Source organism: Ambystoma mexicanum, chromosome 4p (assembly GCF_040938575.1).
Source record: "Ambystoma mexicanum isolate Mex_15411 chromosome 4p, UKY_AmexF1_1, whole genome shotgun sequence".
Classification (NCBI taxonomy): domain Eukaryota; kingdom Metazoa; phylum Chordata; class Amphibia; order Caudata; family Ambystomatidae; genus Ambystoma; species Ambystoma mexicanum.
This window is the reverse complement of record NC_090927.1, coordinates 1,155,612,516-1,155,631,429: the sequence shown is the minus strand read 5'-3', so window position 1 is coordinate 1,155,631,429 and position 18,914 is coordinate 1,155,612,516. Positions and strand designations below refer to the sequence as shown.

Here is an 18,914-nt window from a genome sequence, read left to right as displayed (position 1 = left end):
AGGGCTTGAAAGTAGTACAGTACTCTGGGCAGGACTATCATTTTAATAACATTGATCCGGCCCATCTATGAGATATTAAGGGGGCCACGCTCCTCCAGCCATATCTTTATTGTTTCTAGCAAAGGAGGGTAATTTGCTTGATACATATTGTCTAAGGACTACGTAATCAAGACCCCCAAGTAACGGAGGCCTCCATCTGATTGCACGAATTGCCCGGTATCTAGTGAATCACACATTGGGGCCCCTTCCCCCTGTAGGACCGTTAGTTTGGATTTTTGATTGTTGATATTCAGACCCATCACTTTGCCAAATTCCCCCAAATGTGTCGATCACCTCGGGAGTGAGGAATTCAAGTCTGTCAGCATAACCAATAGGCCATCTGAGAAGGCCATCACCTTTTGTCCCCCCCCGAATGTTACCCCTTTTATCCCTGTCTCCTGTCTGATCTTAGCTAACAAAGGCTCTAAAAATACTGCATACAACACCAGAGATAGCAGGCAGCCCTGTTTGGTACCCCTGGATACCCGTATCAACTGGGAAATGTGCCCATTTATGGCTAGCCTTATCACTGGTGACCCATAGCTGGCTTTGACCAAGCGGGGGAAACCCGGGCCGAACCCCATAGCCTCCATGGTGAGGAACAAGAATGACCATTCTATGCGATTGAAGGCCTTCTCCGCATCAAGGGCCGATACCCCCACAGAGAGGCAGTCTTATTTACTTTTTCTATCAGATGGCATTTTCGCCTTATGTTGTTGAACGTTTGTCTTCCCCCCGATAAAGCCTGCTTGATCTGGATGTATCAACCCTGTGAAGATTTTTGCATCTAAGTTTATTAGCGCAATAGGGCGATACGAGCCACGCTGGGTTTTGACCTTATTAGGTTTGGGGAAGAGAACCACTTTCGCCTCTTCCATGGTCCGATAGATATGCCCCGAACTGGAAAAGGAGTTAAAGAGAGATGTCCTCGTCGGGGCCAGAGTATCTTGAAATGCCTTATAAAACTTTGCAGGGAAACCATCCAGGGCCGGGGCCTTATTAAGGGGTAATGATCAGATTGCGGCTGAACCTCATCCTCTGTGATCTCTCCCTCCATGCTCTCTCTTTCTCTTTGGTCTAATCTCTGCAATGGGCATGATCTCAAGTAGGCCTCTTGGAGGTCCTTCTTTGGGTATTGTGAGGAGTACAAAACGGAGTAGTACTTCGTAAAGGCCTGAAGGATCTCCTCCGATACACAGGTGACGTTTCCCCTAGATGTCTGGATGCAGAGGGTCGCTCTTGCTGCCTCTTTTTTCCTTACTTTTCGCGCTAAGAGTCGATCAGCCTTATTTGCCTGTACATAATATTGCTGCCTCAAAAATAGTAACAAACTTTCTGCCTGTTTTGTCTGTAGGGTATTAATTGGAACTTTGAGATGCCTATATTCCTTCCTGAGGGTTACCCCTTTGTCCATTTCCATTCTAGGCATCGCACCCATTAAGCGTCGTTCCAAGTCTTCTTGTAAGGCCTTTTCCTGCTTATCTTGCAGTGCTTTCTTTGCTATAATTTCCCCCGTTAGTTGCATTAAAACCATCCCATACTACCTGTTCCTGCAGTGCTGTGGTATTGTTTCTTTCAAGGAATTCTCAAATGGTATCCCGCAGTTCATGACAAATCACTGTGTCCCTCAACAAGTGTCGAGGGAATTGCCACTGCCACATCCCTGACCCCCCTGCCTTCTCCCATTGGAATTCGAGCTGCAGCAGGGGAGCATGATCCAACAAAGTTATGGGCCCTAGTTCCATATTCCGTACCTGACCCAGCAGCTTGACAGAGACCCAGATATAGTCAGTCCTTGAGAACATTCTGTGCACATGGGAAAAAATGTATACCCTTTAGCCCCCCCCCTTGCGATTCGTGCCAGGCATCAACCAGTGTTAACCAGTTCATGCTGGCCTGCAAGCTTTGAGTCGGCCCCTTAGTTGTGGAGGTCATGCGAGCGCTTCTATCCACCTTTGGGTACCATGCCATGTTAAAGTCCCCCGTTACTATAGCTGTCCCACCATATATTTCTCCAGTTTCTCCAAAACCCCCTGTAAAAACCCATCTTGTGCCGTGTTACGGGCATACACCGTGGCAATTGTAAGCAATTTGCCTCCCCATTGAATCTGGCAAAAAGGAATCTGCCTTCTTTGTCTGCCTTCATCCTTTTTATTCTCAGGTCTGCTAGGTCCCTGAACGCTATGAGGACCCCTTGCGTCTTACCCTTATCATTCGCCTGCAGGATATGGGGGTAACCTCTTAACCTCAGTTTGTTCTCTTATTTCAAATGTATGTGAGTCTCTTGGAGGGTCACTATTTTGGGTTTCGCCTTTTGCAAGAGATCCTCTAGTGTCTGCCTTTTAGTAGGTGTATTCAACCCCTTGACATTCAGTGAGAGCAAGTGAATCCATGCTTGCTAGCCATCCCCATTTTTGCCCTGTGTGCTTCTGAAGTGCAGCAATCTCCCTCACTCTCGAGCCCCCCTCCCTCCCCTATGCCCGCCAACCCCTGCCCCCTACCCCTCCAGCTAAACTTGTCTCACCTTCCTCCTCCCATGTTCTCAACCATGGGGCTGAGTCTCGTTTAACACCTGGAGAACAACAGTGCGGTTCGAACAGATCCCATGCCCTACCCCAGTTCCAAGTACCGTGACCATCCCTCCACCGGCCGATCGATTCCCCCATTATCTAGGAGTCCCCCTCGGAATAAATGCATATCACCTCACTGGGTCACCCCCTTCCATATCGAGATCACTAGGCCCGCCTTTACACTTAGTCTTTCATTTGAGCTGAAGACTTAGGCCGTTGACCTTCAGGACCGCATGGAGACTTTCTTTTTGCCTTAGATTCTCCTACTCTCCTCCATTCCCAGGACTTCTCTTGCAGCTGTTCGTGGAGGGGCCTCCTGGGTCACCCTGCATGAGTCCCACCCCTCGTCTTCCTCAATGTTCAGGATTCTGAGCCCTTCCTCCAGTGTGGTGATGCGATGTTGGTGGCCCTCCCACATGAAGACCATCCCAAATGGAAAAGTCCATCTATATCGATTCTGGTCTTGGGACAGTACCCTAGCCATCAGGCCCATCTGTCTCCTCTTCGCCAGCGTAGTTTTGGCCAGATCTTGGAATAGGTGACTTTGGGTGCCATTGACTTTTATAGGGGTCGCTTTCCTTGCCACTTGTAGTATCGCCTCCTTCTGATGGTATCTTTGCAGCGCCATAACCACTTCCCTCGGTCTGGTGCCTGGCTCAGCTCTTATTGGGCCCACCCGATGTATCCTGTCCACGGGACTCTCCCCCCTTGCCTCTAAGTCCAGAAGGTCTATGAACACTTTTTTCGCAGCGCCATAACCACTTCCCTCGGTCTGGTGCCTGGCTCAGCTCTTATTGGGCCCACCCGATGTATCCTGTCCACGGGACTCTCCCCCCTTGCCTCTAAGTCCAGCAGGTCTATGAACACTTGTTGCATTGTCTCTTGGAAGTCATGGTCGTTCACGCTTTCAGGTAATCCCTTGACCCTAATGTTTGCCCTTCTTGAGCCATTCTCAAGGTCCTCTGTTTGGAGCTCGAAATTATGTGTGGCGACTGCTAGCTGGTCTGCCAGTCCGTCCATCTTGCGCGTATCCTCGGTTAATTCTTGGATGGCATTTTCATTTGTGTCAACTCTGTCTCCTAGCTCCGCAATATCCCCTTTAACTTCCTGCAAGGATTGGGCTAGTTCTGTTCTTATTAAGCTCAGCTGTGTTTGTAACGTTTCTGTCATTTGGTCACTAAACGCTTTGAAGCATTCACTCGTGACCACTTGCCCTTTCGATTGCACTGGGGACTCCTCCGGCCCTGGTTGATCGGTCTGAGTCTGATCGCCATAATTTCTGGAGGGTTCCATCTTGTTTTCTTCGATATCTTGGCCGGGAGGGCCCCTTCCTTATGTTCCTTGGGTTTATTCCACAACATTGGCAGGGTGTTGCCAAATAGTATCCTGCCCCCAACCACTTCTCCCGTGAGGGCCTTCAAGATGTTCCTCCCGTCACCTAGATGGGGTCCAATTCGGTCCCCCTGCCTCTGGAGGCCGATGGCTCACTGTCGAGTGGGAGCACTCCTTCCGTGCTCCTGGACCGTAAGTCCCAGTGCATTCTGTCTGCTGTTCGTGCTGTGGCACTTACCAGTGCCCACTTGAAGAGTCTGGTTTCAATAGGCAGCGGTCGCATGGGGTCCCCACCAATGCTTTCCAGGCCAAGAGGCTTTGCAAGTGTTCTTAGTATATAGAAGCTATCAGACGGAGGGCACTTTTCTTAGGCACTGTTCTTGTCCCCCGAGGCCAATGTTCTTGTCCCTTGTTTCACTGCCTCTACTCTTCCGGGCCGACACCCTCAACAACCAGTACAGTACTGCACACTTTGACTGTTTGCGCTGGTCAACCCTCAGCTGTCTTTGGCTCCAAACTGTACTTTTCACAGATCCTGAGATTTTGTGTTCACTGGTCACACTGTAATTCCGGTCACCCGAGGGGGGATGTGGCAAGGACACCACTCTAGAAGTTGCCAGATGAAGTGCATTGTCTATTGTGGCAAGCGTAGTGATCGCTCTGTGTTTGCTTAGCTGCCAGATGAAGGGGAGAAACCGGGAATATACAGAAATAGAGCAGACCCTGCATCCCGTTGGTCTATGTGCTCGTTATCTCTTTCAAAGGATCTTCTCTGTGCCGTTCCGAGCCCCTCCGCCTCCCAGGTGAAAACTTGTTCCCATTCTTACTTGTACCATTCTGATGCCTTGGGCAGTCCCACGCTGGAGGGTACGTCCATTGGTCGGACTGTATGCTATGGGATGCCTGGAGTGTCACCTTGCCGGAGATCCGGCTCCATCCACCACCAGGGCCCGGGCCCCACCGGCTGTAGATTGGAGCTCTTTTGCTCTGCCTCGGTCCTGCGCCTTGAAACGCATACCGCTAATCAGCGAACCCTTCCTGGAGTCCTCCGGTGTTGTGCCCGAGTCGGGTAGGGCCTCGTTTCTGCTCCATCTGATGCCCGGCGCCGGGCCGACTCATCCCTCACATTGGTGCCCACGGGAAGTTATGTTCCCGCTCCGCACTCCTCAATTTTGCAATGTCGTTGCCGTCAGGGTGGAAGACCTTTCCCCAGGGGTTTACACAGCATTAACACGCTGAAGCGGAGGGCTCAAGTCTCTTTTTGCACCTTTATTAGGGATCGCCGGTGGGAGTGCGCTCCTCACGGTGTTATGGTCACGGTGGCCATCTTGGAATCTGGTATCATTTTTTTAACACCCTCCATGAATGCCTTAACCATAGACACCTTCCACCATGAAACTTTACTTTGTGATGTGGTGTAAGCTGGGAGAGCAGCTAGATTTACTAGTAATGAATTGAAGACTAAGCCTGAACAGATACAGTAGATAGTGTACTATATTTGAAAGTGAGAAGTCAATTGGATTGATTGTATGTGCTTTACCCCATAACACAAAACGTTTCAATTTTTTTGAAATAACAATGTCTTGTGTTTGGCTTATCTGCTTCTTTTAGAATGCCCATGCATCTCAGGTCTAGGTTTAAATGACCAAATTCTATGACTTCAGGAGTGAGGCTGCTAAGTTCAATGTCTGAAGGCATGGGTGAAGTGGTGTCCCCTGGCTCTTTGACAACATGTTGAATGGGCATGGTAGTTTCATGGGAGGACAATGAGACTATAATTTGTAGGTGTGAAAACCATGTTTGTCGTGCCCACATTGGGATCAGTGTTACTTGTTCTCTGTGTAGCTTGTGGACTATTCTGTTGAGAAGGGATTTCGGGGCGGGGGGGGGTGGCAGGATGGGGGCAGGGGGTAAGCTTACGCACATTTCCCTGACCAGTTCATTAACAGAGCATTCCCCTTGGATTTTGTCTGGGGAAATCTGGATGCGTAGTCTTGGCATTGTGCGTTCTCTTGTGTAGCAAAGAGGTCTATGTCTGAGAACCCCCAGTTTGTGAAGACTATGTGTAGCACGTCTGCTTTTAATTGCCACTCGTGTTCTGAGGGCAGCACCCCTCTTCTGCTTAGTACGTCTGCCAGAGAATTGAGGTCTCCTGGAACATGCCATGCTAGAAGAAACATGTGTTTTAGTGCCCACAGCACTGGGCTTGTTTGGATAGCCCTGTAGAATGTGTCCTTCCTTGTTTGTTTATGCAGAACATGGCTGTAGTGCTGTCTGTTAGAACGAGAACTGTCTTTTGTACTAGATATGGTTTGAAAGCTTGAAGCACTTTGAAGACTGCTAAAGGTCCCAGAAGGTTGATATGTTTTCTGGTTAAAGCTTGTGTCTACACCCCGAGGCGCAGTGTGATGGAGAAAGTGTGCTCCCCACCCTGTTAAGGATGCGTCTGTAGTTAGAGTGGCTTCGATAGCTGGGGTGTTGAACGGTTTTCCCTTTAAAAGGTTCTCTTTGGACCACCACTGCAGCGATAGAACCAAAGGTTACGAAACCAGCACTAGATTGTTCCACATACCACTTGCTTGCGACCATTGTTTCGCCAGCCACTCTTGCATAGGATGCATGCGCAATTGGGCATGTGGCAATAGGTAAATGCAGGAAGCCATCATTCCTAGAAGGCGCATTGCCTTTCGCACACTTACCTTCGACCGGCTATGTATTCAGGGATTTGAAATAGCAGGTTTTGTACCCACTCATTGGAAGGGAAAACTAAATCGCATGTTTGAATTAGTACCCTTAGAAACTGTTTTACCTGACTGGGCACTAGACTTGATTTTTTTCTCATCAATGGAGAAGCCCAATTGAAACAGTAAGTTGACTGTTTGCTGGGTGTTTCGCTGACACATTTGAGGTGTATCACCTGTTATTAGCCAGTCCTCTAGGTAAGGGTACAGTGGAATGGACTGCCTTCATAAGTGTGCGCCCATTATTGTTAGGACTTTTGAAAACACTTGTGAAGTTGATGCTATGGTGAATGGTGGCACTTTGAACTGGTAGTGCTCGTCTCCCACTTTGAATCTTAGGTATTTTCTGTACGCTTGCAACAATGAAATATGAAAGTATGCATCTTTCATGTCGAATGTTGCCATGTAATCCACTTGTTTTAGCAGAGGAATTACCTCCTGCAGCATTGTCATCTTGTATTTTGGTTGCTTGACATACATGTTTCAGAGCGCAGGTCCAGAACTGGGTCCATTGTCAGATCTTTCTTTGTAACAAGGGGTACACTGAATAAATACCTTAATTTTCCTCTAGGGGTGGTACCAGCTCTATTACTCCTTTTTGCAGTAAAGTTAAAAATCTCCTCTTCTAGAATTCGGTAATGTTTTGTTGACATTCTTCTTGTACGAGGATGGTGGTGGCACAGTGTTTCGAGAAATTCGATTGAATAACCTCTTGCCATGGTTGTGAGCACCCAGCGATCTGACGTTATCCCCTCCCATGTGTGGGTGAATGATGATATGCAACCCCCTAGCGGGGATACATGGGAGTACGTGAATTGGAGCGTCATATGTTGGCTGAGGCAGCTGAGCCCCTAGAGGCTGCAACTCTGCCCCGCTATTTGCCTCTAAAAAATCCTCTTTGTTGGTTAGATTGATAAAGGGATGAGTCTCCCTGGGCACTGTAGTAAGAAGAGGCGGATGTTCAAAATCCAGATTGATTGGATCTTGTGAAGTCTCGGCTGCGAAAAGTGTGCAATGTGTTAAAGGTGCCCCGTTGGACATAAGGCTTATTTGTGATCCGGCCTAATGTTTTTAAAGTCTCCTGCTCCTTCTTTGTTGTCTCAAGCTGATCGTCAACTGCTTTTACAAACAGGACTGAATCTTCAATCGGCATGTTGATTAATGTTCCTTGAGTTTTGTGTTTAAACCTGGAATCCCGTAGCCATGAATGGCGTTTAAGCAGGGTCCCCTCAGCAGTTACTCTCCCCGAAGGGTCTGCTGAGTCTAAAATATTTTTTCATATGTTTTGGGCTACCTGTTTGCCCTTTGTGGAGATCTTTCCAAGGTGTGACTTCATAGGTTTGGGCACAGAATCGTGATGTTTGAGTGCCTCATCCCACTGTGTGCTGTAATAACTTGCAAGCAGTGTGGTAGTGTTTGTAATTTGTGTGATATATGCTCCTGAGGTTGTTATTCTCTTCCCCAAGGTATACAGCCTGCTTGCATTCCTTATTAGGAGGTGCCTCAGAACTAGAAAGTGGAACACCGGCCCATTTTCTAGTGGTGGCAACCACACGGGAGTCTGGTTTTACAAGTCCCCTAATATACAGGGGGTCAGATGGAGATGGTTTGAACGTTTTTTCCACTCTGGGGTGAACTGCCTGAGTAAGCGATGGTGTAGTAAGTGATGGGGTAATTATTCTTTTCTTTATTGATTGTATTACAGGAATAGCCTGGCCAACAGCTTTTTTCTCATTTAAAATATCCTCCACAAAGTCAGTGACAAAGTCAGTGCTGTCCACTGTTTCTTTGGTGTGAATATTGAAATGATTAGTAGCCCTTTTTAATAAATCATTGTATAGCAATTGGCCGCCAATTGCGGAGCAGTGACCACACTCAAACGCAACAAGATCCAGATTGTTAATAATGGTTGCCTCTGGGTCATCGTCGCCATCATGATTACATTTGTCAGGGCCATTGTTACGATCATTCTCTTTCGACATACCACACATCCTTAACTCCCTGATTGTCCCCTGGGAAAGACTCATGGGTGATGTCTTGTACGGTATGTGTGGGGGATGTGTGGGGCCTTGGTGATTTTGCTAAAGGTTGAGCAGTTTCCAAGGCTTGTCCCATTTCTAAATCCAATGTCTTCTGTCTAATTGGGTATTAATTCATCAAGTCCACAAAGGAGGAAACATTGTTTCTTTGAAACGTTCCTTGGACCAAATCCCTGTTCTAGGTGTTCCAGGTAGGGGGAACACAATAGCTTCATGGTCTTCTCTAGGCCTCTTCATCTGGAGAGACTGAGATATAGGAGAATACGCCTCTTCATACTAGTTAGCGACAGAATAAGTGTGAGAAATGTTTGTATGAGATGTTTTATGGGGTTTTTCCCCACCAGCATGTCTTCAATGTTTGTTCGACGTGTGTTTCAACGCCTGTGAAGCACCCGTAGAGGGAGTTTTAAACACACCCAATGGTGCCTGTTTTTCTTTATCGGCTTGTGCTAAACGCAGTTGTGTAAGTGCAGCAGGCTTTTGCGGCCCATGATCGGGAGGCTGTGAAGTGCCTTCCGCCAGCGTGCAGCCTTCTTTCAATGGCTCTGTTGAAGAGTGGCTAGGGGTTGTGTGCTTATGTGTGTATGTGTGTGCATCTCTGTAACCAGAGGATTTCCCCATAGCAGCGTGCTGCGACTATCTATCAGGGCTGGGGACTGACACACGAGAGCTGAAAGGTTCCCTTAAAATGTCTCAAGCCTCTGACACAGAGCAGTCGCTGCCTTGGCCTTACGGATCCGACTCAGACAGCCGTAGCGGTTTATGGATTTTGCCATCATTGCATGGACCGACCATAGTTTGGTGCGTCATTCCTTTAGAGTTTTTGGCCTAAATAACATACAGGACGAACAACAGCCCTTTGGGTGGTCAAGGGTAATGCAGTGGTTACACACAGGATGAGTGTCCTTCCACTGATATTTTCTATTGCAGCTGGGACAGAATATAAAGGGAGTACTCTACAAGGTGAGTGTTATTTTTAAAGGCAGCTAGACAAATGCAGTATATGTAAGTATTTATTCAATGCCACCACACAGATTGCGCAAGTTAAGAATGTTTTATTCACAAGGTTTGTCCGTTGCTGACACGTGTTTCGGCCTTTGGCCTTCTACAAAAACGGACATACACCAATTAGTAAACAAGATAAAGTATCTTTGGGTTTTTCATGTTATGTTCTTGTACTGTGACAAGTAAATGGATAAAATCCCTGTGCATACATCTCTGGAGATCAGTTCTCGCGGCCGCATATTGGAATCTTATTACTAATATCATCAGTTAAGATCTAATTACTGATCCTTCTCGAGGCAGGAATCCCTCACAGAAACCCACAACTATGTTCTCACTATATGTAAGTAGTGGAGGTATGCATTGTCTGATATATAACATAATCAGTCTCCCGACTATCCCTACTGCTAGGCCGAACCCTCATGTAGGCTGTAGCCTGATGACATAGCGTCCGCCTGATTCGGCAGTTGTAATCAGTTGTCTGTTGCGAGGTCCCTCGAACAACGACCGTCGAAATAGGTTAATAAAAGTAAATAACTCAGAAGGTAGCTTTGCTACAGACCCTGCGAAACATGTCCAACCACGATGGCGGAAAGAAATAATCTGAGGGACCTCTGTCGTAATGGGGAGGAAACCCACTATGGATATGCAGCAGACAGGCCAGGGGAAATCCCATGCCCAAAAACAGTCCAGTAATATGGCAAAGTACTGTTTTATTCAACAAAACCTAGATAAAACAGGGACAGCAATGGATATCACAGCAATTTCCGATTCTCTCTCTGCTTGCTTCGGCTTGACAGCAGTCTTTAAGTGAGTATGACATCACAATAAGAGATACATCCTAAAAAAGGTGGGAAGGGAATGGGTGAATGACTCAATTAGCTATATAATCTATATAGGGTTAGTATTCTGATTGGTCAGGCCATATCTAGTAGCTCCGCCTGAGACTACCTACAAAAAGGTACATAGGTAAACATGTCACCAGGGTATTCTGTGAGTGGTGGCTGCAACACTGTTGAGGTGAACGTTAAAGGTGAACAGGGATTGGTCAGTAGTGGTTTTCTCAGTCCTGGCACTCTGGATGGTTACCAGCACATGAGCAACAATCGAAGGTGATGAGAAGGGCCCCAAGGTGTTGCTTGTCCTAATAAGGTTACCATTTTCTGATTCCTAGGCCGTGGATTTGCCACCGGGATACCGCCCAACTTGTAATGACCCCCTTTGTGTATTGAAAGGTTGAAACATACTAAGTTCTTTAAATGCTGTTAATTCTGTTAATTTAATGCTCTTAAATGCTGTTAATTCCCTTCCTCAGGAGGAAGGGTTTCACCTTTCCGAAGAGTACAACTTAATACCAGGAAGTTTGACCCTTTCTGTTGATATGTTAGAAGGGTGTGCTGTCAGTAATGAACCCAAGTCATATTTGGCACATGTGGCAAACGGAGGTGTGAATCGACCAATGTGAATTTTATTCAGCCATCCCTGCACGGTCTCCTTTTTAGATGGATGACATATTTAATCCAATCTGGTCTGTAATTATAAAGCTGGAGGATTTCACCACCACATTCATTTTTGCCCTAAGCCTCAAACTTCATATCACGATAATCAGAGGACAAAACGTATGAAGAGGGGGATGAAACAGAGGCATGTTTTTATCTAATGGATTTTCTGGATATAATCCCCTGCCCTTTCTAATCATTCTATGGCACTTATAGGCCCTCTGAAGCCATTTCTTTAGATCATCGTTGGAGCCAAGAATCCCTCGAAGAAGCGCAGCCTGCTGAAGATCCGAAGAGGACTGCTGGAGTGGCCCAGCAACCCTTCTTGTGTCTGGCTCAGTGCAGCCCTGTATGACTACATGATCTCCAAAGACCCTGAGCAGTGCTTCAGCCCTTGGACCAGTGGACCAACTTGTCTCAATGCCTTCTCATGACTCCTGCCCTTCTGAGCATTCGTAAGCGTCCCTGGATTTCCCGGTGGACCAACCAGTTCTCTCTTGGGCTACCTCACCAGAAGCATCGCTGTTCAAGCCCGGAACTTCGGTGGTCGTCAGCTTGTACCACAAGTCGCCCTCTTCCCAAATCTCAGCGTCCCAGCATCAAGGGATTCTGTCCTGGACCAGCTTCTGCAACCACGACTGGAAGGACTCCTGTTGTCGTCTGTGTGCGGAGACTGTCGCTGGAACTCATTTTTTCTCCAAACTGTAAAGTGTCCCGAGGAGACCTGTTTTAGGGGCGTTTTCCTAAAGTCCCATTTGGAAGTAGGACGTTAGTAAACTATCTCAGTGGTTTGCAGATTCCCAACTCTTAGTATCAGTCTGTACTACTCAAGGACTTTGGTAAAGTGGCAGAGCAATCAGGCTTACCTTAAGAGGAAGTTGTGAGCGTTAGGTAAGTACATTGAACCCAGTCAGTAATGCACATCAAAGAAACACTAACATTTACATTTATATTAAAATATATATGTATTATATTTACACACGAGTCACTGATAAATACTTAGCACAATAAACCAACACACCTAGCTATACTTTTCAATACTTTCAAAGGATCACTTCTTAGTTGGTAGTTACTGAAAGCATACAATTGTTACAGGAGTTTGACAGTTCCATCGGTAATACCGCACACCCACAAAATAATACAGTAATTGTATTTAGTCTGCATACACATACAAGATAGTGATTTTTGGGAAGGAAAACAATTAGTTACTGTTATCCTAGTAGAGCTTCAGGTTCTGCAGGTAGTTTCGCGGCACACCAAGTCTTTCGAAGTCAAAACGCAACCCTTGCTAAAAAGGCAGTTCGTAGCAGCTTAAAGTCTTGCAAAGCAGTAGAAATCAGATGTTCCTGTGGATACTTTTTATTCTGTAGGGAGGAAAATACAAGAAGGCTTAACCAATGCTGGAAACCATGTTAAAGGACACAATCAGCAGCTTGAGTCAGAGGTGAGAGGGTTTTCCCTGGACACCTCAATGTGCACCCCAACACTCTGAAGTGGCTTTCTGTAATCATGTAAGCAATACCTTTTTCCCCACAGTACCTTAGGTTAGAGTAAAATATTGCAGCTCTGGACCCGACATCTGGATTCCTTGGTCTGATGACTGAAGGCGGGACAATGGACAGGATCTCTCAGCAGCAGTCTTGAGGGAGGATCTCTGGCACGACTTTCAGCAACTTCTCTGTTACTCTCCGGTTTTGGCGCCCTTTCTGTAGCACCAACAAAGGATGCGATTCGTCCAGTCAACCTTCTTTGCTTCCTGCAGTCCCGCACTCTGATGAGGGGGCCTGGGTGAGTTGGATCGGAGGTCTGGAGTGTCCTTGAGGGCTCAGCAAGATTTTGGACGGATTCGGCCTTTCCACAACGATGCCCACAAAATGGGCTGCAGGTCTCCTGGTATTAGGGTTCTGCAGCTCTAGAAGCTCAGAGGACCTCGGGAGTCGGCTCAAATCAAAGTTTGTCTTGGGACTGGTTGTTGTCCTCTTCGGAGCTCCTCTTTCACACAGAAAACAGGAGACCATGCTAGCAATGACGAAAAAAGAAGGGAGGCCCCAAGGTGGTTCTTGGGTGGCCCCATTGTGTGGTACAAAAATTACACAATAGTTGGTAGAACACGTCCACTGCCACCAGCCATAACTAGGAGATAGCCAATGCAACTAAAAAAGTCACAGGAGCAGAGAGAGGTGTCCCTTTGGCACTCCACATAGGGTGGTGTCTGCCAATCTCTCAGACTAAAATGTTTTTGAAGAGATACTAAGAAGCTCTCTATCCTTCCTTAAGAACTGTAGTTACTCTAGGATAAAGAAAATAATCTCAAAGGAGTACCCTAAGGGTCCCCAGCAACACTGTCCACAAGGAGCCGTGTGCTACAATAGTAGAACACAGAAGCCTTTAAGAGCTATGGAGGAAAATAGGCTCCATAGTACAGCTAAAATACAAAGAAGAGAGTTCCAAAAGACAGAGCCCCTAAGAATGAATGAGTGGAAAAAGGCCCCACTCATTCAGGATTAAACAAAAAAGTCAAAAAGTCCAGCAAAAAGTGCTGGACGTCTCACTAGGACAGGGGATGAAGCATACACATACATGATAAATCTCCCTTACAACCTGCATCTGTGTGTCTTGCATTTCTCATCTTGCAGCTGCACCCGACCATAAGAATCCTCAAACCGGCAACTCCTGGACATCACTCACCAGAACAAATGGCGGAAGAACAAGGCCACAGTGACACCCAATCACATCTGGGAAAATCAGAATCTGGGGGGTAAGTATACACAGTGGGCCTCAATACGAGTGTGACGGTAAGGGGTTAATGGCGCAGGTAAAGGTGCTGGAGCCGTAAACCCCTTACGGCTGCATTACGAGGTCATTTAGCGGAACCCGCTAATGGACCAGCATGCTAACAACTGGCCTGTTATTAACGTGCCCGTTGTTGGCATGGTCCCCATTCCCATTGAGCCCTATGGGGGCTCGTATGGGAATGGGGATGGGTTCCCTGAATGGGGAAATACCGGGTCCGCCAAGGTTGGAATGGCCCAGTATTTCAGCATTCAGGGAACCCGGACCCGGTATGGGGGTAGCCATGGCACTAATAGCGTCATGGCTACCTCCATACTCGTAATGAGGGCCAGTGAATCTGTCACCCCATTTTCCATAGTATAACATTGGGGAAAAGTCTCTTTGTCTCCTGCATTCCATTCCACTTAACTTTTGGTCGTTAAACCTAGGTAGAGTAACCTGAAATATAAGAAAACATTTACTTACCTTTAGTAAAATTGCTGAAGAACTTTTTGAACTATCACCAACACATGTGAACTGGAACTTAACTGCAGAGATTCCCTTCAGGGGAGAAACATTATGGGCCCTGTTACTTTTGGGCACAAGGCCCCATTCCTCTTAGGGTTTGGACGGCTTAAGTTAGGGAATTAACTTGTAACCAGGTTCCATCATTTATTGCATTTATCTGCTTGCTGAATAATTACTTTTAATGCATTTATGATCCTATGGCGAATGTATGTTTGTATCAGAGTATTAAGCAATAATAGTACATGTTAGATTCATTTTTATGTGTGTTGAAAAGGCCTATAATAAAAAAAGGTATGTGTTATACCTACTGTTTAAACTGAATTGTGTAGACTCATTGCGTGCCCCTGACCCCGCTCACACTCCCTTGAGGCTTGACTGGTCATTCACGTATATTTATTGGGTTTTGGCAAACCTCTCAAAGTTACCTGTTCACTCTAACTAGGGTGGCCTCCTAAAATCTGTCCACCATGCCAGATTCTAGAAATCCATCGTAACACTGATGTGATAAGGTTTTGATCCAACCTTAGCCTCAAGAGCAGCCGCTGCTTTTTTCCCCCCATCACAGACATTGATTAACCATTCAAACATTACCTTGTCCACAGAGGAAGACAACAGCGAAAGCAGCATCCGCAGGAGGAACCGGTCCCCGATGAGTAGCATGGCTTCATGATGCCGAGGGTTGGATGCTATTTTACTTAAAGCAGAACAGCTATAATACTGAAATCCAAACAGAAAAGACAAAGGGGTCACCACAGTGAAAGAAATGTGTCTTCTCTCTAGCACTTCAATCCTACAAAATAATAATTTAACTTTAATAGGAGCCCTTTCCCAGTTAAAGTTTATTTGAGCTTCTGATTGCTTTCTTATTCCTAGGTGGAATTTCACAATACAAGTATTGGGACATGTGCAGGGAGGATTTCGATGTGTAGATTCTTATGAAGAATATATACTTTTTAAACGTTAATCCGGATGAGTTGTCCTGTTTTTCTTATACTCCCTATAACAATGAGGTTGTTGGGCCTAATGACAGGCATGTTCCACACTCCTCATCCACTCTTACAAGCAGTGACCCCACGTGATAATAATAATAATAATTTGCATTTATATAGCGCCACAAACCCTCAGGCATCTGAGCGCTGCTTATGCTCATTTATCGGCCTCTGAAGGATGAGTTTGGCCCTGCCGGGATTCGAACCTGCGTTGGCAGACTCTGCACGGATGTCAAAGTGAGCGCTCTACTCGCTGTGCTATCTGACCAGCCTACATGATGTATCCCTCTCCCTGTTTTTTCTCTTTGTTACATAAGTACTGGTGCTGTATGCTATAGTCCAACTGCAATGTTAATTGCTAAAGTTTCAAAAAACAGAATGTTAAAAAGCCATGCCCCCCAAAGTCGGACAGTTTCAACTGATGATGGTGAATCGTAACAACACAACTGATCACCTGATAAGAAGCAGCTTTGTGATGTCATCGCCTTATCAGTTGAAGATGTCATGATCTTTCATCTTCCAAAGATGAGAGTGTGGCCTAAGTTCTGTCGGTTTGGGTGCCTAAGTTCTGTCGGTTTGGGTGCTATAGTGTACTGTAAAAAGGAGTTGCACAGAACCAGAGTAGAACAGCAGTCAAATACATACAGGAAATGTGAAGGTACCATTAAAATGTACACTGAACAGATGTGTATGATGCGGCCAGCCAGGTAAATAACACAGAAAACAGCACACACTATTCCACTACTAATGTCACAGCATTGCTAAACTGTACAGTTGTAAGACCTGAGATAAAAGGGAGATCATGTCAATGTCACAAGAACAAACAGCTTGCTTAAGCGGTCTCCCTGTTTCTGAGGCGGATGACTTCTACTAAACAACGCCTCCTTAAACTCAATGGTGAACATGTTCTGCAAAAGATACACAAATACAGACTTCAAGGTGTTATTTATACTCATAGTACGTTGTGGTAATTTTTACTGAGAGGAAGCGGTTTATAGGTGAACCCCTATATAGCATGGGTGCACCCCTTTTTTGTGCGAGGACAGATATATTTGGTTTCGCTGGGACCTGGGCCTCGAGAGAACTAGCATGGCCAAACATTGTATGTCAGCAGAAAAGGTGGACGGTCATAGTGTAGTTTTCATCCTTACCTCCTTGCAATTAAACTATGGTGCTCTTACTCTGTTTACAATCGGACAGCATCCCACTGTCCAACAGAAAATCTACAAATAAATATTGTCTGCTGTTTGAGATCCAAATGGACATTTATTAAAAGGTAAAAGAGATACATGGTGGTGTCAAGCAGCCCATGACATCACTTCCAGAAACTGACAATCTTGCGAGCTATGTAGCCCAACAGTGATACAAACTTCTTCAGTGACCCAGCCCCATCCCTAAGAGAATCATACAGGGGATGAAGGTTTGCAGCTATCGCCAACATTTGCCCACCCATGGGAGGTGAGTGACCTGCTTCTAGGGCTGAAAAGGCACACAGATAAAATCCCTGATGGGAGGTAAGAAACCACGGGGTAGTGCTCAGCCTCTGTTAGGGACTTAGGCACACTACCCTGTGCAGGTCCCCTAAAGGGCTTCCTACGGAATGGGGGTATCTATGCATCTGCCCCTAAGACTTGGTAAGTACCACAGGTCCATCATTGGAACAGCACCCTGTGCTCCCGCAGTACCCTCCCTAGTCCCAGATATGGCTATCACTGTGGTCCATCAGCCATTCTCACCTAATGCACTTTCCTGAGATGACCGTGGCATGCTTCTTTAGGGTCAAAGTGGGCCTGAGCCTCAAAGGGAAAATAAGTCTTATCCCTGTCAACCTATCATGCAACCCTGTCTAGGCATAGTTCTTCCATGGCAGAGCAAGCCAAGGGCTCCTCAGCAAAACAAAGACACGTTCTATGAGAGCTCCCCTGACTCGCCCAACAGATTCAACTGACAAACTGCAAACAGGCAAACTGAAAAACAGACTCTCCCTTCACCATTGGTGGAGGGACCTGTAAAGCGTGCACACACCTTAAAGACATGCCTTGGCACTAAAGCAAAAACGTTGGCATATATAGAGAGCAGAACAATCTGTGATCTACCTGGGGAAAAGATGAGCTTTGATTATCGCATGAAAACTTGGTGATCGGGCAGGAAACACTGCAGGACAGCACATTGTTTAAAGAAGGACCTGCCCCTATAACTAGAAAGGAATCTAGAAACAGTCACCTGCTCCGGGGAAGAAGATTCCAACATCCATTTGGGCCTTCAGGAGGTGAACCTCTCCCGAAGAAATCTGGGGCTGTAACTTTGTAGAGCACGATGGTCTAAACAGAGTGTGTTAAACTGAATCCTAAGGTCCATCGACAACCAGGGGGAGAAACAGATTCTTTCAACCCAATCTCATCAGCATCCTGGCAGCAGCCTTTTGTATTATTGGGAGCTTGTGAACAGTGCCTTTAGGAAGGCCCAGATAAACAGCAATGCATTAATACAGGCAACTGGAGACAAAGATGCTTACCAGCAGTGGAACCTGTGAGGGAAACAAAATTGCTCCAGGAATCTAAGCAAGGAAGAGAAAAGAAGCAGGCATGCATCACATGACTCACTTTTGACCACACCCAAGTTGCGTACGAGAGTCCTGTGATGGGTATGAATCCAGAGAAGGCAAATAATTTGAAGACCAACTCTTAAGAGAGTCAGGGTTTGAGATGTTAAAGCTCAGGGTGCCACATAACATGACATCTGTTTTAGAGTGATTCAACTACAACCAGATTGGGGATCACCTGCTGGCCAACCACACCAATAGAAGGTTCAAATCCTTCTACTGTAGCCGCAGATCATACCGTTAAACAGAGAATCACCTGGATTCCGTCAGCATACACGTCAAACGACAACCCATGTAACTGAAAAGGGTCGTCCAAAGTATTAATTTATAGATTAAATAGTAGGGGGCACAACAAAAGCCCTCAGACACTCCAGGCTCGACTGCTTCAGGTATTGACTCACATAGTGGAAGGGCAACAGATAGCATGCATCAGGTAAAAAAAATACACCTAAGCAAAAAAGGCAACCCAGGCTGAAAAAAGATCTAAAAGTAGATGATCACTAACACAACAACCATCCACCTCGCCCCCACCTATGATTTCCCATTGTAGCAATGACAACAGACTCCATGATATGGTCCTGTCTAAAACTGGACTGATAGTCCTCAAGAAGGTGAGTCTCATCAGCAAATACTTGAACATGTGATGCAGGAATTGCTAGATAGGGAAGGTGAGAGTTTGGCTGAAAATGCAATGTATGCCCAGCATAAAGGGTGATCTTCAGTAGTAGTGGGGCTACCACTGCTGTTTCATGCCATTGTGGGCCACCAAAATACAAGCTTCAGGACTGGGTTCATGGAGTA

The 18,914-nt window shown here is 46.2% G+C and overlaps 1 protein-coding gene across 2 annotated transcripts in view; it reads right to left on the bottom strand.

Annotated features, from left to right (window-relative positions):
• The window catches only part of LOC138453690 (uncharacterized), a 724,495-nt gene that overhangs the window by 237,903 nt on the left and 467,678 nt on the right, over positions 1-18,914 (bottom strand). For both annotated transcript variants that reach the window (XM_069606759.1, XM_069606758.1), the window contains one exon: positions 15,114-15,239. In XM_069606759.1, the coding sequence (XP_069462860.1) occupies positions 15,114-15,239 (126 nt within the window). The remainder of the gene's footprint in view (positions 1-15,113; positions 15,240-18,914) is intronic.